This window comes from Macaca fascicularis, chromosome 19 (genome assembly GCF_037993035.2).
Source record: "Macaca fascicularis isolate 582-1 chromosome 19, T2T-MFA8v1.1".
NCBI lineage: Eukaryota > Metazoa > Chordata > Mammalia > Primates > Cercopithecidae > Macaca > Macaca fascicularis.
Genome location: NC_088393.1, coordinates 5,608,861 through 5,626,006, shown reverse-complemented (window position 1 = coordinate 5,626,006; position 17,146 = coordinate 5,608,861). Strand labels below are relative to the sequence as shown.

The 17,146-nt window shown below is 51.7% G+C and overlaps 1 protein-coding gene across 4 annotated transcripts in view; it reads left to right on the top strand.

The window, feature by feature from the left end:
* The window catches only part of PLIN3 (perilipin 3), a 31,500-nt gene extending 16,155 nt beyond the window's left edge, over window positions 1–15,345 (top strand). For 2 of the 4 annotated variants that reach the window (XM_045381274.2, XM_074025437.1), the window contains exons 6-8: window positions 4,117–4,316; window positions 7,287–7,412; window positions 14,155–15,345. In XM_045381274.2, the coding sequence (XP_045237209.1) occupies window positions 4,117–4,316; window positions 7,287–7,412; window positions 14,155–14,496 (668 nt within the window). In that variant the 3' untranslated portion in view covers window positions 14,497–15,345. Of the gene's footprint in view, window positions 1–4,116; window positions 4,317–7,286; window positions 7,413–14,151 lie in introns of all 4 variants that reach the window. The other 2 variants (XM_045381273.2, XM_065535764.1) reach the window with 1 other exon arrangement.
* Window positions 15,346–17,146: the final 1,801 nt, after the last annotated feature.

The window sequence follows — 17,146 nt, the reverse complement described above, 5'->3', positions numbered from 1 at the left end:
CATCCTGGCTAACACGGCGAAACCCCGTCTCTACTAAAAACACAAAAAATTTGGCCGGGCGCGGTGGCTCAAGCCTGTAATCCCAGCACTTTGGGAGGCCGAGGCGGGCGGATCACGAGGTCAGGAGATGGAGACCATCCTGGCTAACACAATGAAACCCCGTCTCCACTAAAAATACAAAAAAATTAGCCGGGCGTGGTGGCGGCGCCTGTAGTCCCAGCTACTCGGGAGGCTGAGGCAGGAGAATGGCGGGAACCCGGGAGGCGGAGCTTGCAGTGAGCCGAGATCGCGCCACTGCACTCCAGCCTGGGCGACAGAGCGAGACTCCGCCTCAAAAAAAAAAAAAAAAAAAAAAATTAGCCGGGCGAGGTGGCGGCGCCTGTGGTCCCAGCTACTCGGGAGGTTGAGGCAGGAGAATGGCGTGAACCCGAGAGGCGGAGCTTGCAGTGAGCTGAGATCTGGCCACTGCACTCCAGCCTGGGCGACAGAGCGAGACTCTGTCTCAAAAAAAAAAAAAAAAAAAAAAAAAGAAGCTTAGGATATAGGCAGGGCGCGGTGGCTTACGCCTGTAATCCCAGCACTTTGGTGGGCCGAGGTGGGCAGATCACTTGAAGTCAAGAGTTTGAGACCAGCCTGGCCAACATGGTGAAACCCAGTCTCTACTAAAAATACAAAAATTAGCCAGGCATGGTGGTGGTCATCTCTAATCCCAGCTACTCAGGAGGCAGAGGTTGCAGGGAGCCGAGATTGGGCCACTGCACTCCAGCCTGGGCGGCAGAGTGAGACTCCATCTCAAAAAAAAAAAAAAAAAAAAAAGTATAGGTACAGAAGGATTAAATAAATACATGCAGCCGGGCGCAGTGGCTCACAGCTGTAATCCCAGTACTTTGGGAGTGGGAGACTGAGGCAGGCGGATCACCTGAGGTCCAGAGTTCGAGACCAACCTGACCAACATAGAGAAACCCCATCTCTACTAAAAATACAAAATTAGTTGGGCGTGGTGGCGCATACCTGTAATCCCAGCTAACTCAGGAGGCTGAGGCAAGAGAATCGCTTGAACCTGGGAGGCAGAGCTTGTGGTGAGCCGAGACTGTGCCACTGCACTCCAGCCTGGGCAGCAAGAGCAAAACTCCATCTCAAAGAAAAAAAATAAAGGCCGGGCGTGGTGACTCATGCCTGTAATCCCAGCACTTTCAGAGGCTGAAGCAGCTGGATCACGAGGTCAGGAGTTCGAGACCAGCCTGGCCAACATGGTGAAACCCTGTCTCTACTAAAAATACAAAAACTAGCCAAGCGTGGTGGCACGTGCCTATAATCCCAGCCACTCAGGAGGCTGAGGCAGGAGAATCGCTTGAACCCGGGAGGCGGAGGTTGCAGTGAGCTGAGATCATGCCACTGCACTCCAGCCTGGGCAACAGAGCGAGACTCTGTCTCAAAAATAAATAAATAAATACATGCATACATATATATGAACCTACGAACATGGGATGAGGCCGGGCACGGTGGCTTACACCTGTCATCCCAGCACTTTGGAGGCTGAGGTGGGAGGATCAGTTAAGCCAGGAGTTCCTGACCAGCCTGGACAACATAGTGAGACCCTGTCTCTACAAAAAATGTAAAAATTAGCTGGGTGTGCTAGTGCACGCCTGTAGTCCCAGTTGCTATTTGAGAGCCTAAGGATCACTTGAGTCTGGGAGTTCAAGGCTACAGTGAGCTATGATCGCACCACTGCACTCCAGCCTGGGCAACAGAGCAAGACCGTACTTCAAAAAATAAAAACCAACAAAACAAACAGATCTAAACATAGAAAAGGTACAGGAAGCCAGGTGCAATGGCTCACACCTGTAAACCTAGCACTTTGGGAGGCTGAGGCGAGCAGATTGCTTGAGTCCAGGAGTTCAAGACCAGCCTGGGCAACACAGTGAGACCCCATTTCTACAAAAAATACAAAAGTTAGCCGGGTGTCTTGCCGTAGTCCCAGCTTCATGCAGTCCCAGCTACTCGGGAGGCCAAGGTTGGAGGATAACTTGAAGCTGGGCGGTTGAGCCTGCAGTAAGCTGAGATCATGTCACTGCACTCTAGCCTGGGCAAAAGATCGAGACCCTGCCTAAAAAAAGAAGAAAAGGTACAGGAAAAAGGCCGGGAGCAGTGGCTCACGCCTGTAATTCCAGCACTTTGGGAGGCCGAGACGGGCAGATCACGAGGTCAGGAGATCGAGACCATCCTGGCTAACATGGTGAAACCCTGTCTCTACTAAAAATACAAAAAAACTAGCCGGGCGAGGTGGCAGGCACCTGTAGTCCCAGCTAGTCGGGACGCTGAGGCAGGAGAATGGTGTGAACCCGGGAGGCGGAGCTTGCGATGAGCTGAGATCCCGCCACTGCACTCCAGTCTGGGTGACAGAGTGAGATTCCGTCTCAAAAAAAAAAAAAAAAAAAAAAGGCCGGGCGCGGTGGCTCAAGCCTGTAATCCCAGCACTTTGAGGTCAGGAGATCGAGACCATCCTGGCTAACACAGTGAAACCCCGTCTCTACTAAAAAATACAAAAAAATAGCCAGGCGGGGTGGCGGGCGCCTGTAGTCCCAGCTACTCGGGAGGCTGAGGCAGGAGAATGGCGTAAACCCGGGAGGCGGAGCTTGCAGTGAGCTGGGATCCGGCCACTGCACTCCAGCCTGGGCGACAGAGCGAGACTCTGTCTCAAAAAAAAAAAAAAAAAAGAAAAAAGGTACAGGAAAAATATGGCTCATATGGTATTATAATCTTATGGGACCACTATATGAGGTCCGTTGTTGGCTGAAATGTCATTATTCTCTTTTTTTTTTTTTGAGATGGCATCTCACTCTCATCTAGGCTGGAGTGCAGTGATGTGATCTCGCCTCACTGCATCCCCATCTCCCCGGGTTCAAGCGATTCTCCTGCCTCAGCCTCCCAAGTAGCTGGGATTACAGGCGAGTGCCATCAAGCCTGGCTAATTTTTGTATTTTTAGTAGAGATGGGGTTGTTCCATGTTGGCCAGACTAGTCTTGAACTCGTGGCCTCAAATGATCTGCCCGCCTTGGCCTCCCAAAGTGCTGGGATTACAGGCATGAACCACTGCGCCCGGCCGACACTGTTACAATCTTATGGGACCTCTGTAGTATATGCGATCCATTGCTGGCTGGAATGCTGTTGTCTCTGCAGGACTGCATAATGAACATTCAGGGCTATATTCACAGGTTGACCAAGGCAGGTCTGGCCTGCGGGCCATCGTTAGACCCTCCCGCTAGTCTAAGGTCTCTGATTCTTGTGAGGTTTGACTTCCCTCATCCCCATTTTGCAGATAGGGAAAACCAAGGCAGAATCCTTTGCTCCCAGGCCTTCGGGGTTTATTTATTTATTTATTTATTTATTTGAGAGAGTCTCGCTCTGTCACCCAGGCTGGAGTGCAGTGGCCGGATCTCAGCTCACTGAAAGCTCCGCCTCCCGGGTTCATGCCATTCTCCTGCCTCAGCCTCCCAAGTAGCTGGGACTACAGGCGCCCGCCACCACGCCTGGCTAGTTTTTTTTGTATTTTTTTTTAAGTAGAGACAGGGTTTCACCGTTTTAGCCAGGATGGTCTCGATCTCCTGACCTCGTGATCTGCCCGTCTCGGCCTCCCAAAGTGCTGGGATTACAGGCGTGAGCCACTGCGCCTGGCCGGCCTTTGAGGTTTATAAGAAGCAGAACTGGGGTATAAACTGGACAGCATGGCCGCGTGTGGTGGCTCACGCCTATAATCACAGCACTTTGGGAGGCCGAGTCGGATGACTCACTGGAGATCAGGAGTTCGAGACCAGGCTGGCCAACATGGTGAAACCCCGTCTCTACTAAAAATACAAAAATTAGCCGGGCATGGTGGCGGGCACCTGTAATCCCAGTTACTTAGGAGGCTAAGGCAGGAGAATCACTTGAACCCAGGAGGCAGAGGTTGCAGTGAGCTGAGCTCACACCACCGTACTCCCACCTGGGTGAGAGAGCGAAACTCCATCTCTCAATAAATAAATAAACTGGACAGTGTGATTCCTGGGACCGTCTGCATGGGACGAGCCCAGCTGTGTGTTCTGGTCTTCACAGAGACTCTTCTCCTTTTCCTTGCAGCCCGCATCGCCACGTCCCTGGATGGCTTTGACGTCGCGTCCATGCAGCAGCAGCGGCAGGAGCAGAGCTACTTCGTGCGTCTGGGCTCCCTGTCAGAGAGGCTGCGGCAGCACGCCTATGAGCACTCGCTGGGCAAGCTTCGAGCCACCAAGCAGAGGGCACAGGAGGCTCTGCTGCAGCTGTCGCAGGCCCTAAGCCTGGTGAGGTTCCGGGGGGTCGGGGCCCTGAGCCAGCAGCCTTCACCCCACAGCAGACGCCCACCCAGAGCTCAGTGACTTATTGCCTACCCCTCTGCAGGCTGGCGGGGCCATTCCCGCTTGCTCCTGGCACTGTCTCTGGTTGTACACTCATTTGCTCAGGCTGCTGCCACAAACCACAGTGTCTGGGGCCGGGCACAGCTGCTCACACCTCTTTGTGTGAGTCCCTCAAGTGCTTTGGGAGCCCAAGGCAGGAGGATTGCATGAGTCCGGGGGGTTTGAGACCCTCCTGGGCAATACAGCAAGACCCCACCTCTACAAAAAATAATTTAAAACAATTAGCCGGGTGTGGTGGTACATGCCTGTAATCCCAGCTACTTGGGAGGCTGAGGCAGGAGAATCGCTTGAGCCCAGATGTTGGAGGCTGCAGCGAGCTATGATTGTACCACTGCACTCCAGCCTAGTCAACAGAGCAAGAGCCCATCTCAAAAAAAAAAAAAAAAAAAAAAATCGCAGTCAGGTGGGGTGGTTCATTCCTGTAATCCCAGCACTTTGGGAGGCCCAGGCGGGTGGATCACGAGGTTAGGAGTTCAAGACCAGCCTGGCCAACATGCTGAAACCCCATCTCTACTAAACATACAAAAATTAACCAGGCATAATGGCAGGCGCCTGTAGTCCCAGCTACTCAGGAGACTGAGGCAGGAGAATCACTTGAACCCGGGCGGCAGAGATGGCAGTGAACCGAGATCATGTCACTGCTCTCCAGCCTGGGCAACAGAGTGAGAGTCCATCTCAAAAAAAAAAAAAAAAAAAATCGCACTGTCTGGGAAATGTAAACAACAGATATTTATTTCCTCACGTTTCTGGAGGCTGGAAGTCCAAGATCAGAGCGTCCTTTTGGGGCGTCTCTCCTTGACTTGTAGACAGCCATCTTCTCTCCGTGTCTTCACGTGGTCGGCCCTTCCCTCTGTGTATGTCTGTGTCCCAATCTGTTTTTTTTTTTTTTTTTGAGACGGAGCCTCACTCTGTTGCCCAGGCAGGAGTGCAGTGGTGTGATCTCAGCTCATTGCAACCTCTACTTCCCGGGTTCAAGTGATTCTTGGGCCTCCATCTCCAGAGTAGCTGGAATCACAGGCACTTGCCACCACGTCTGACTAATTTTTGTATTTTTAGTAGAGACGGGGTTTCACCATGTTGGCCAGGCTGGTCTTGAACTCCTGACCTCAAGTGATCTGCCGGCCTCGGCCTCCCAAAGTGCTGGGATTACAGACATGAGCCACCGTGCCCAGATCTAATCTCCTCATTTAAGGAGCCCAACCCTTTATGGATTGGAGCCCACCCTAATGGATAGCTTCATTTACCTTTTTTTTTTTTTTTTTTTTTTTTTTTTGAGACGGAGTCTCGCTCTGCCGCCCAGGCTGGAGTGCAGTGGCCGGATCTCAGCTCACTGCAAGCTCCACCTCCCGGGTTCCCGCCATTCTCCTGCCTCAGCCTCCCCAGTAGCTGGGACTACAGGCGCCCGCCACCTCGCCCGGCTAGTTTTTTGTATTTTTTTTAGTAGAGACGGGGTTTCACCATGTTAGCCAGGATGGTCTCGATCTCCCGACCTCGTGATCCGCCCGTCTCGGCCTCCCAAAGTGCTGGGATTACAGGCTTGAGCCACCGCGCCTGGCCTTCATTTACCTTTAATTACCCTTTTTTTTTTTTTTTTTTAGAGACAGGGTCTCACTGTGTTTCCCGGGCTGCAGTGCATGAGCATGGCTCACTGCAGCCTCTAAGGTTCACCCATCTTGGAGCATATGTCTGCCATCATTCCTCTTTATTTATTTTTCTTTTCTCTTAAACTTTATGTAGTATATAAAAATGAAGTCTCACTGTATTGCCCAGGCTGTTGTGGAGCTCCTGAGCTCGTGATCCTCCCGCCTTGGCCTCCCAAAGCACTGGGATTGCAGAAGTGAGCGTGCTTCATTCCTTTGGAAGGGTGAATCATATTTTTTTTTTTTTTTTTTTTTTTTTTTTTTTTGAGACTGAGTGTGGCTCTGTCACCCAGGGTAGAGTGGAGTGGTGCAATCTCGGCTCACCGCACCCTCCTTCACCCAAGTTCAAGTGATTCTCGTGCACCAGCGTCCCGATCCTGAGTAGCTAGGATTACAGATGCGCACCACCACGCCCGGCTAATTTTTGTATTTTTAGTAGAGACAGGGTTTCACCATGTTGGTCAGGCTGGTCTCCCAACTCCTGAGCCCAGGTGATCCACTCACCTCGACCTCCCAAGGTGCTGGGATTACGGGCGTGAGCCACTGTGGCCAGCCTACAAGCACTTTGTGTTTTTTTTTTTTTTTTTTTTTTTTGAGACGGAGTCTCGCTCTGTCGCCCAGGCTGGAGTGCAGTGGTACCATCTCCACTCACTGCAAGCTCCGCCTCCCGGGTTCACGCCATTCTCCTGCCTCAGCCTCCCGTGTAGCTGGGACTACAGGTGCCCGCCACCGCGCCCAGCTAATTTTTGTATTTTTAGTAGAGATGGGGTTTCACCGTGTTAGCCAGGATGGTCTCGATCTCCTGACCTTGTGATCCGCCTGTCTCGGCCTCCCAAAGTGCTGGGATTACAGGCGTGAGCCACCGTGGCCAGCCTACAAGTACTTTTTAAGCCTTTGCTAGTTCCGTCTGCTCATCTCCCATTGGCCAAAGCCAGCCACATGTCCAGGCTCCCTTGTAAAGGCAGGAGAAATTGACGCAATGGGAGGAGCTACAGGGGACGTGCGGCCATTCTTCCCACCGACCACACAGAGCATGAGTGTGTCAGTGATTAAACCAAAGGCCCCAGAGCTCACCATAGCCAGGAAACCCTTCCTCCCTCCCTTTCTTTCTTCTAGAGCATCATGTAAGTCAGATGATGGATTCCCTGGGTTCCCTCTGGAATCCCGCCTCTCCCAGAGGAGCCTCCTTCCCTCACCTCTCTCTCCCCTGCCCCAGATGGAAACTGTCAAGCAAGGCGTTGATCAGAAGCTGGTGGAAGGCCAGGAGAAGCTGCACCAGATGTGGCTCAGCTGGAACCAGAAGCAGCTCCAGGGCCCCGAGAAGGAACCGCCCAAGCCAGAGGTACCCATGAGGGACTGGGGGGGTGGCCTGGGGTACTTGGAGTCCCGATGCCACTCTCTACACCTCTGCTTCATGGGCCTACCTGCTTCGAGTGCTTTCCCCAGCCTCACCTGCTTTCAGGAGCTAATGACACCTCCTCCAGGAAGCCTGCCTTGATTTCTCCTCTTGGGCCTGCATGGGTATGGCTTTTTTTTTTTTTTTTTTAGAGTGTTGCTCTGTCACCCAGGCTGGAGTACAATGGCATGATCTTGGCTCACCTCCTGGGTTCAAGTGATTCTCCTGCCTCAACCTCGCTAGTAGCTGGGATTATAGGAGCTTACCACCACACCTGGCTAATTTTTTATGTATTTTTTTTTTTTTTTTTTTTTTTTTTTTTTTTGAGACGGAGTCTCGCTCTGTCGCCCAGGCTGGAGTGCAGTGGCCGGATCTCAGCTCACTGCAAGCTCCGCCTCCCGGGTTTACGCCATTCTCCTGCCTCAGCCTCCCGAGTAGCTGGGACTACAGGCGCCCGCCACCACGCCCGGCTAGTTTTTTGTATTTTTAGTAGAGACGGGGTTTCCCCGTGGTCTCGATCTCCTGACCTTGTGATCCGCCCGCCTCGGCCTCCCAAAGTGCTGGGATTACAGGCGTGAGCCACCGCGCCCGGCTTTTATGTATTTTTAGTAGAGACAGGGTTTCACCATGTTGTCCAGGCTGGTCTTGAACTCCTGACCTCAAGTGATCTCCCCTCCCCGGCCTCCCAAAGTGCTGGGATTACAAGCATGAGCCACCAAGCCTGGCCCCTAGTAGCAACTTCTGACTAGTATTCTCCGGCCCCCTCCGCTCTATCTCAAGCCTTGGCCTCTTATGTTCTCTAATGGATCTCGCTGCCTGTCCCACCACCCACTTAAGCCCCCCAGGGGCAAAGGAAGGTTGCAGTGAGCCGAGATCGCGCCACTGCACTCCAGCCTGGGCAACAGAGGGAGATTCTGTCTCAAAAAAGCGAAAATGTCCTGAAATTAGATGAAGGTAGTATTTGCAAAACCTTGTGAATATACTAGAAACCACTGAATTGTACACTTCAAAGGGTGAGTTTTATGGTGTGTGGATTATATATCAATTTTTGAAATATTTGTTTATTTATTTATTTTTGAGACAGGTTCTCACTCTGTTGCCCTGGCTGGAGTGCAGTGATGCCATCACAGTTCACTGTGGTCTCACTGTTGCAGGCTCAGGCAATCCTCTCACCTCAGCCTCCTGAGTAGCTGGGAACACAGGCGCGTGCCACCGTGCCTGGCTAATTTTTTTTTTAATTTTTAGTAGAGACAGGGTCTCACTGTGTTGCCCAGGGTGGTCTTGAGCTCCTAGCCTCAAGCAATACTCCCACCTTGGCCTTCCAAAGTACTGGAATTACAGGCATGAGCCACCATGCCTGACCCCAGTTTTTATTTTTATTTTTTTGAGACAGAGTCTCACTCTGTTGCCCAGGCTGGAGTACAGTGGCGTCATCTCAGCTCACTGCAAGCTCCGCCTCCCAGGTTCACGCCATTCTGTGGCCTCAGCCTCCCGAGTAGCTGGGACTACAGGCACCCACCACCACACCCGGCTAATTTTTTTTTGCATTTTTAGTAGAGACGGGGTTTCACCGTGTTAGCCAAGATGGTCTCGATCTGCTGACCTCATGATCCACCTGCCCCAGCCTCCCAAAGTGCTGGGATTACAGGCATGAGCCACCGCGCCCGGCCTATTTGTTTATTTATTTATTGCTCTGTCACCCAGGCTGGAGTGCAGTGGCACAGTCTCGGCTCACTGCATCCTCTGCCTCCTGAGTTCAAGTGGTTCTCCTGTCTCAGCCTCCCCAGTAGCTGGGATTACAGGCATGCACCACCACGCCTGGCTAATTTTTGTACTTTTTAGTAGACATGGGGTTTGCCATGTTGTCCAGGCTGGTCTCAAACTCCTGATCTCAGGTGATCTGCCCACATCGGCCTCCCAAAGTGCTGGGATTACAGGTGTGAGCCACTGTGCCCGGACCCAGATCAATTTTTAAAAGGCTGAAATGAGATCATATCGAAAGCACATAGTAAAGGCTACAAAAGTGAGATGTATAAAGATATCGTGACTATCTCTATAAATGCAAATTGTTCGGGAGGCAGAACTGGACCGTCTCCAGCCTAAAACTGTTTTCTGTTTCCTCCACTGCTAAGCACAGCAGCCAGAATGACCTTTCAAATGAGAAAACCAGATCTTATCTTTCTCACGTGGACACCTTCCCATAATCCCTGGCTCAAGTCCAGAGTCCTCCAGCTGCCAGGGCTCTGGGCAAAACCCTACCTCCCAGTGTGTACCTTTTTTTTTTTTTTTTTTTTTGAGATAGAGTCTCACTCTGTCGCCCAGGCTGGAGTGCAATGTCGTAATCTTGGCTCACTGCAAGCTCCGCCTCCTGGGTTCAAGCGATTCTCCTGCCTTAGCCTCCCGAGTAGCCAGGACTACAGGCACCTGCCGCCACCCCCAGCTAATTTTATTTATTTATTTATTTTTTATTTTTTTTTTTTTTGAGACGGAGTCTCGCTATGTCGCCCAGGGTGGAGTGCAGTGGCCGGATCTCAGCTCACTGCAAGCTCCGCCTCCCAGGTTTTTACGCCATTCTCCTGCCTCAGCCTCCCGAGTAGCCAGGACTACAGGCGCCCACCACCTCGCCCGGCTAGTTTTTTGTATTTTTTAGTAGAGACGGGGTTTCACCGTGTTAGCCAGGATGGTCTCGAACTCCTGACCTCGTGATCCGCCCGTCTTGGCCTCCCAAAGTGCTGGGATTACAGGCTTGAGCCACCGCGCCCGGCCTATTTATTTATTTTTGAGACAGAGTCTCACTCCATCACCCAAGCTGGAGTACAGTGGCGTGATCTCGACTCACTGCAGCCTCCATCTCCTGGGTTCAAGCAATTCTCCTGCCTCAGTCTCCCAAATAGCTGGGACTACAGGCGCCCGCAACCACACCCGGCTAATTTTTTTGTATTTGTAGTAGAGACAGGGTTCTGCCATGTTTGCCAGGCCAGTCTAGAACTCCTAACATCAAGTGATTTGCCCGTCTTGGCCTCCCAAAGTGCTAGGATTACAGACCAGAGCCACTGCGCCCGGCCTAATTTTTGTATTTTTAGTAGAGACAGGGTCTCACCATGTTGGCCAGGCTGGTCTCAAATCCTGTCTCTGCTCATCTCACTCCCTGACCAAGGAAATTTTCAAGGACCTGATTTCAACTGTGTTCTCACCCAACGGTTTACAACTTCTGCCTAGAAAGTTCTTCCAGGCTATTGGCCGGGCGCGGTGGCTCAAGCCTGTAATCCCAGCACTTTGGGAGGCCGAGACGGGCGGATCACGAGGCCAGGAGATCGAGAGACGATCCCGGCTAACACGGTGAAACCCCGTCTCTACTAAAAAATACAAAAAAACTAGCCGGGCGAGGTGGCGGGCGCCTGTAGTCCCAGCTACTCGGGAGGCTGAGGCAGGAGAACGGCGTAAACCTGGGAGGCGGAGCTTGCAGTGAGCTGAGATCCGGCCACTGCACTCCAGCCTGGGTGACAGAGCAAGACTCCGTCTCAAAAAAAAAAAAAAAAAAAAAAAAGAAAGTTCTTCCAGGCTATCCCAGCCTGGCTTCTACTTTTTATTTTTTAACAGTGTTTTTTTTCTTTTTTTTTTTTTTTTGAGATGGAGTCTTCCTTTGTCGTCCAGGCTGGAGTGCAGTGGCACGATCTCGGCTCACTGCAAGCTCTGCCTCCTGGGTTCACACCATTCTGCTGCCTCAGCCTCCCAAGTAGCTGGGACTACAGGCGCCCGCCACCACGCCCGGCGAATTTTTTTGTATTTTTAATAGAGACGGAGTTTCACCATGTTAGCCAGGATGGTCTCAATCTCCTGACCTCATGATCTGCCCACCTTGGCCTCTCAAAGTGCTGGGATTACAGGTGTGAGCCACCGCGCCCAGCCTTTTTTTTTTTTTTTAACAGTTTTATTGAGATATCATTTTCATACCATACAACTCATGCATTTAAAGCATACACATCGGCCAGGCTCGGTGGCTCACGCCTGTAATCCCAGCACTTTGGGAGGCCGAGGCAGGCGGATCATGAGGTCAGGAGATCGAGACCATCCTGGCTAACACAGTGAAACCCCGTCTCTACTAAAAATACAAAAAATTAGTCGGGTGTGGTGGCGGGCGCCTGTAGTCCCAGCTACTCGGGAGGCTGAGGCAGGAGAATGGCGTGAACCCGGGAGGCGGAGCTTGCAGTGAGTGGAGATCGCGCCACTGCACTCCAGCCTGGGCCACAGAGCGAGACTCCGTCTCAAAAAAAAAAAAAAGCATACACATCACTGGTTCTTAGCATTGCACGACTATCCCTATCTCATCTCATGCCCCTAAAAAGAAACCCTTTTCCCATCAGCAATCACTGCCCCATTTTCTCCTCTTCCCGACCACGTATCCCCTCCTGTGTCTGTGGATGGGCCTGCCCTGGACATTTCATAGAAATGGGATCCCACCCTGTTTGGCCTTTTGTGTCTGGCTTCTCACACTGAGCGTGACGTCCTTGGAGCTCATCCACGCTGTGGCCTGCGTCAGATCCCTGTGACTTTCCGTGATTGAGTCGCATTCTGTTGTATGGGTGGATCACATTCTCTTCACCCATTCATCAACCGAACGACACTTGAGTTGTTTCCACTTTTTTTTTTTTTTTTTTTTTTTTTTTTTTTTGAGACGGAGTCTCGCTCTGCCGCCCAGGCTGGAGTGCAGTGGCCGGATCTCAGCTCACTGCAAGCTCCGCCTCCCGGGTTTACGCCATTCTCCCGCCTCAGCCTCCCGAGTAGCTGGGACTACAGGCGCCGCCACCTCGCCCGGCTAGTTTTTTGTATTTTTAAAGTAGAGACGGGGTTTCACCGTGTCAGCCAGGATGGTCTTGATTCCTGACCTCGTGATCCGCCCGTCTCGGCCTCCCAAAGTGCTGGGATTACAGGCTTGAGCCACCGCGCCCGGCCTGTTTCCACTTTTTGCCTTGCCCCTGTGTGTGGACGTGTGTTTCCGTTGCTCTTGTGCATACACCCACAGCTAGAATTGCTGAGTCATGTGATAATTCTATGGTTTAACATTTTGAGAAACCGCTAGGCTGTTTTCCAAAGTAACTGTATCTTTAGTACAGATGAGGGTTTCACCACGTTGGTCAGGCTGAACTCCTGACCTCGGGTGATCCACCCACCTCAGCCTCCCAAAGTGCTGGGATTACAGGCATGAGCCACCATGCCAGGGCTCCTTATGATTTTGATTTGCATTTCCTTAATGACTTACAATGTCAAGCAGCTTTTCATGTGCTCTCCCTGTATCTTCTTTGGTGATTTGTCTATGCTTTTAAAAAAATTTGACTAGTGGCGGAATGCAATGGCTCATGCCTGTAAATCCACCATTTTGGGAGGCTGAAGTGGGCAGATCACTTGGGCCCAGGAGTTTAAGATCTGGGCAACTTAGTGAGATCCTGGCTCTACAGAAAATTTTAAAAATGTAGCTGGGCATGGTAGTGAGTGCCTGTAGTCCCAGCTACTCAGGAGGCTGAAATGAGAGGATAACTTGAGCTCAGAAATTAGAGGCTGCAGTAAGCTATGATCACACCACTGCATTCCAGCCTGGGCGACAGGGTGAGATCCTGTTTCTTTTTTTTTTTTTTTTTTTTTTTTTTGAGACGGAGTCTCGCTCTGTTGCCCAGGCTGGAGTGCAGTGGCCGGATCTCAGCTCACTGCAAGCTCCGCCTCCCGGGTTCACGCCATTCTCCTGCCTCAGCCTCCCGAGTAGCTGGGACTACAGGCACCCGCCACCTCGCCCGGCTAGTTTTTTTGTATTTTTTAGTAGAGACGGGGTTTCACCGGGTTAGCCAGGATGGTCTCGATCTCCTGACCTCGTGATCCGCCCGTCTCGGCCTCCCAAAGTGCTGGGATTACAGGCTTGAGCCACCGCGCCCGGCCTATCCTGTTTCTAATTAAAAGAAAAGAGGCTGGGCGCGGTGGCTCATGCCTGTAATCTCAGCACTTTGGGAGGCTGAGGAGAGCAGATCACTTGAGGTAAAGAGTTCAAGACCAGCCTGGCCAACATGGTGAAGCCCCATCTATACTAAAAATACAAAATTTAGCCGGGCGTGGTGGCATGCGTCTGTAGTCCCAGCTACTTGGGAGGCTGAGGCAAGAGAATCGCTTGAACCCAGGAGACGGAGGTTGCAGTGAGCCAAAATCATGCCACTGTATTCCAGCCTGGGCAACAGAGCAAGGCTCTTATCTCAAAAAAAAAAGAAAAAAAAAAGAGCCGGGCTCGGTGGCTCACGCCTGTAATCCCAGCACTTTGGGAAGCCGAGGCGAGTGGATCACGAGGTCAGGAGATGGAGACCATCCTGGCTAACATGGTGAAACCCCGTCTCTACTAAAATACAAAAAATTAGCCGGCTGTGGTGGCGGGCACCTGTAGTCCCAGCTACTCAGGAGGCTGAGGCAGGAGAATGGTGTGAACCCGGGAGGCGGAGCTTTCAGTGAGCCGAGATCGCGCCACTGCACTCCAGCCTGGGCGACAGGATGAGACTGTCTCAAAAAAAAAAAAAAAAAAAAAAAAATTTCACCTGTGGAAAGGGTTTTCCCCAAGGTTAGTGGTAGAACCCCTCTTTCCCTGGCTTCAGCTCCAGTTGCCTTTCCTGAAACAAATGGTCCTGATTGGTGTCCCCACCTCCCTTCTCAGCAGGTCGAGTCCCGGGCGCTCACCATGTTCCGGGACATTGCCCAGCAGCTGCAGGCCACCTGTACCTCCCTGGGGTCCAGCATTCAGGGCCTCCCCACCAATGTGAAGGACCAGGTACAGCAGGCCCGCCGCCAGGTGGAGGACCTCCAAGCTACCTTTTCCAGCATCCACTCCTTCCAGGACCTGTCCAGCAGCATCCTGGCCCAGAGCCGAGAGCGCGTCACCAGCGCCCGCGAGGCTCTGGACCACATGGTGGAATACGTGGCCCAGAACACACCTGTCACGTGGCTCGTGGGACCCTTTGCCCCCGGAATCACTGAGAAAGCCCCAGAGGAGAAGAAGTAGGGGGAGAGGACAGGACGCAGCGGGCCCCGTCTATGCTGCAGCTCTGCTCTGGAGTCTTCAACCCAGGGCTCCTTTCAAACCGATTTTCTGGCCACTCCACCAGCTCTTCTGTGCTGTCTGCTTGGGAAGCTAAGGGTCTCAAAACTGGGGCATCACCCAGCTGACCAATCTTTCGGTCTCTCTGAGCTTGGAGGAAGCGTGTTCTGAGCCTCACCCTATCAGTCAGTAGAGAGAGATGTCCAGAAAAATATTTTTTCAGGAAAGTTCTCCCCCACAGAATTTTTTTTTCCTTGTTAAAACTCAGGAATATAGGCCGGGTGTGGTGGCTCACGCCTGTAATCCCAGCACTTTGGGAGGCCGAGGCGGGCGGATCACCTGAGGTCAGGAGTTCAAGACCAGCCAGGCCAACATGGTGAAACCCCGTCTCTACTAAAAATACAAAAAAATAAAAATGAGCCAGGCGTGGTGGCGGGCGCCTGTAATCCCAGCTACTCGGGAGGCTGAGGCAAGAGAATCACTTGAACCCGAGAGGCAGAGGTTGCAGTGAGCCAAGATCACGCCATTGCACTCCAGCCTGGGGGACAAGAGCGAGACTTAGTCTGAAAGAAAAATAAAAAATCAGGAATATAGTTCATATCCCACTTCTTTGTTTACACCAATGTCCCTGGAGATCAGCCTGTAGCTAATGGACTTGGATTTCTGGTCTAAGTGGGCGTCCTAGGGATGGGGTGGAACACTGAGCTTCTAAGCCTCAATGTAGTGTAGAAAGGTGCTGGGGCCTGTCTGGCAAGCCTTGTTGAAATGCTCTGGCATTCAGTATTGCCTTAATAAACTTCACCCACAACTGCATGCAGGCCGTGTGTGTATGCGTGTGTGTCTTCATCTGTCCCTGCTGCTAGAACAGAAATACCTTAGGCAGGGTAATTTATTTGTTCATTTATTTATTTTGTAGAGATGGGGTCTTGCTGTGTTGCCCAGGCTGATCTTGAACTCCTGAGCTCAAGCGGTCCTCCCACCACGTTCTCCCAAAGTGCCTGGCCAGGCTGGATAATTTATGAGCAACAGAAATGTATTTCTCACAGTTCCGGAGGCTGGGAAGTCCAAGATCAAGATGCTGGCAGGCCTGGCACAGTGGCTCATGCCTGTAATCCCAACACTTTGGGAGGTCGAGGTGGGAGGATCGCTTGAGGCCAGGAGTTTGAGACTGGCCTGGACAACATAGCAAGACCCCAAGTCTACAGGAAAAAAATTTTTTTAAGTTAGCCAGGCATGGTAAGGTGGGAGGGTCACTTGAGCCCAGGAGTTTGAGACTGTAGTGAGCCAAGATTGTACTACTACACTCCAGCCTGGGCAACAGAGCAAGATACCATCTCAGAAAAAAATCAAGTGACAATCTACAGTGTTTCTCTACGGTAGCTACAGAGAAGGGGAACTTCAGGGACTTCTCCCAGGGACATGGAGACGATACATTCTCAGTCTTACCAAATACTGCCGGAACGTAGGCCAAATCATTGTCAGTCTTTTCAGTCCTACCCTAAGTACATGAGAGGGTTCATTCTCCCTGTCACCAACCACATGTTACTTTCTCTTTGTTAATCCGTATTGAACTTGAATTCATATGCACCCAAGTATAAGAATCTTTTTTTCTTTTTTTTTTTTGAGACAGAGTCTCGCTCTGTCGCCCAGGCTGGAGTGCAGTGGCACGATCTCGGCTCACTGCAAGCTTCGCCTCCCGGGTTCACGCCATTCTCCTGCCTCAGCCTCCTGAGTAGCTGGGACTACAGGCGCCCGCCACCACACCCGGCTGATATTTTTGTATTTTTAGTAGAGACGGGGTTTCACCGTGTTAGCCAGGATGGTCTTGATCTCCTGACCTCGTGATCCGCCCGTCTCGGCCTCCCAAAGTGCTGAGGTTACAGGTGTGAACCACCACACCTGGTCCCACCTCATCCTCTTGAGTATCTGGGAACTACAGGCGTGCACCACCTCACTAAGCTAAATGTTTTTTATACATATATACACAGATGTGGGTCTTGCTATGTTGCATAGGCTGGTCTCAAACTCCTGGGCTCAAGCGATCCTCCCACTCAGCCTCCCAAAGCCCCGGGATTATAGGTGAGAGCCACTGCACCTGGCTCTTTCCCAGTCTTCTTCCCAATCCCATCAGATAGATGCTGTTATCTCCAGGGAAACTGAGGTGTAACCCAGAGAGCTCACCCTCAGCCCCACCTCAGCTACTAATAGCTAAGTAGTGATCTGAACTCAGGCCAGGCGCGGTGCCTTACGCCTGTAATCTCAGCACTTTGGGAGGCCAAGGCAGGCAGGTCTCTTGAGGTCAGGAGTTCGAGACCCGCCTGGCCAACATGGTAAAACCCTCTCTCTATTAAAAATACAAAAAATAGCTGGGTGTGGTGGCACACGCCTGTAATCCCAGCTACTCAGGAGCCTGAGGCACAAGAATCACTTAGCCCGGGATGCAGAGGTTGCAGTGAACCAAGATCAGGCCACTGCACTCCAGCCTGGACAACAGAGTGAGACTCTGTCTCAAAAAAAAAAAAAAAAAAAGAATTTGGACTCAAAAGAGTCAAGTTCTCTCCATGGTGCTCATAACCACCTCATTTTAAGGTCGCAATGCCTGTATTGGAATATC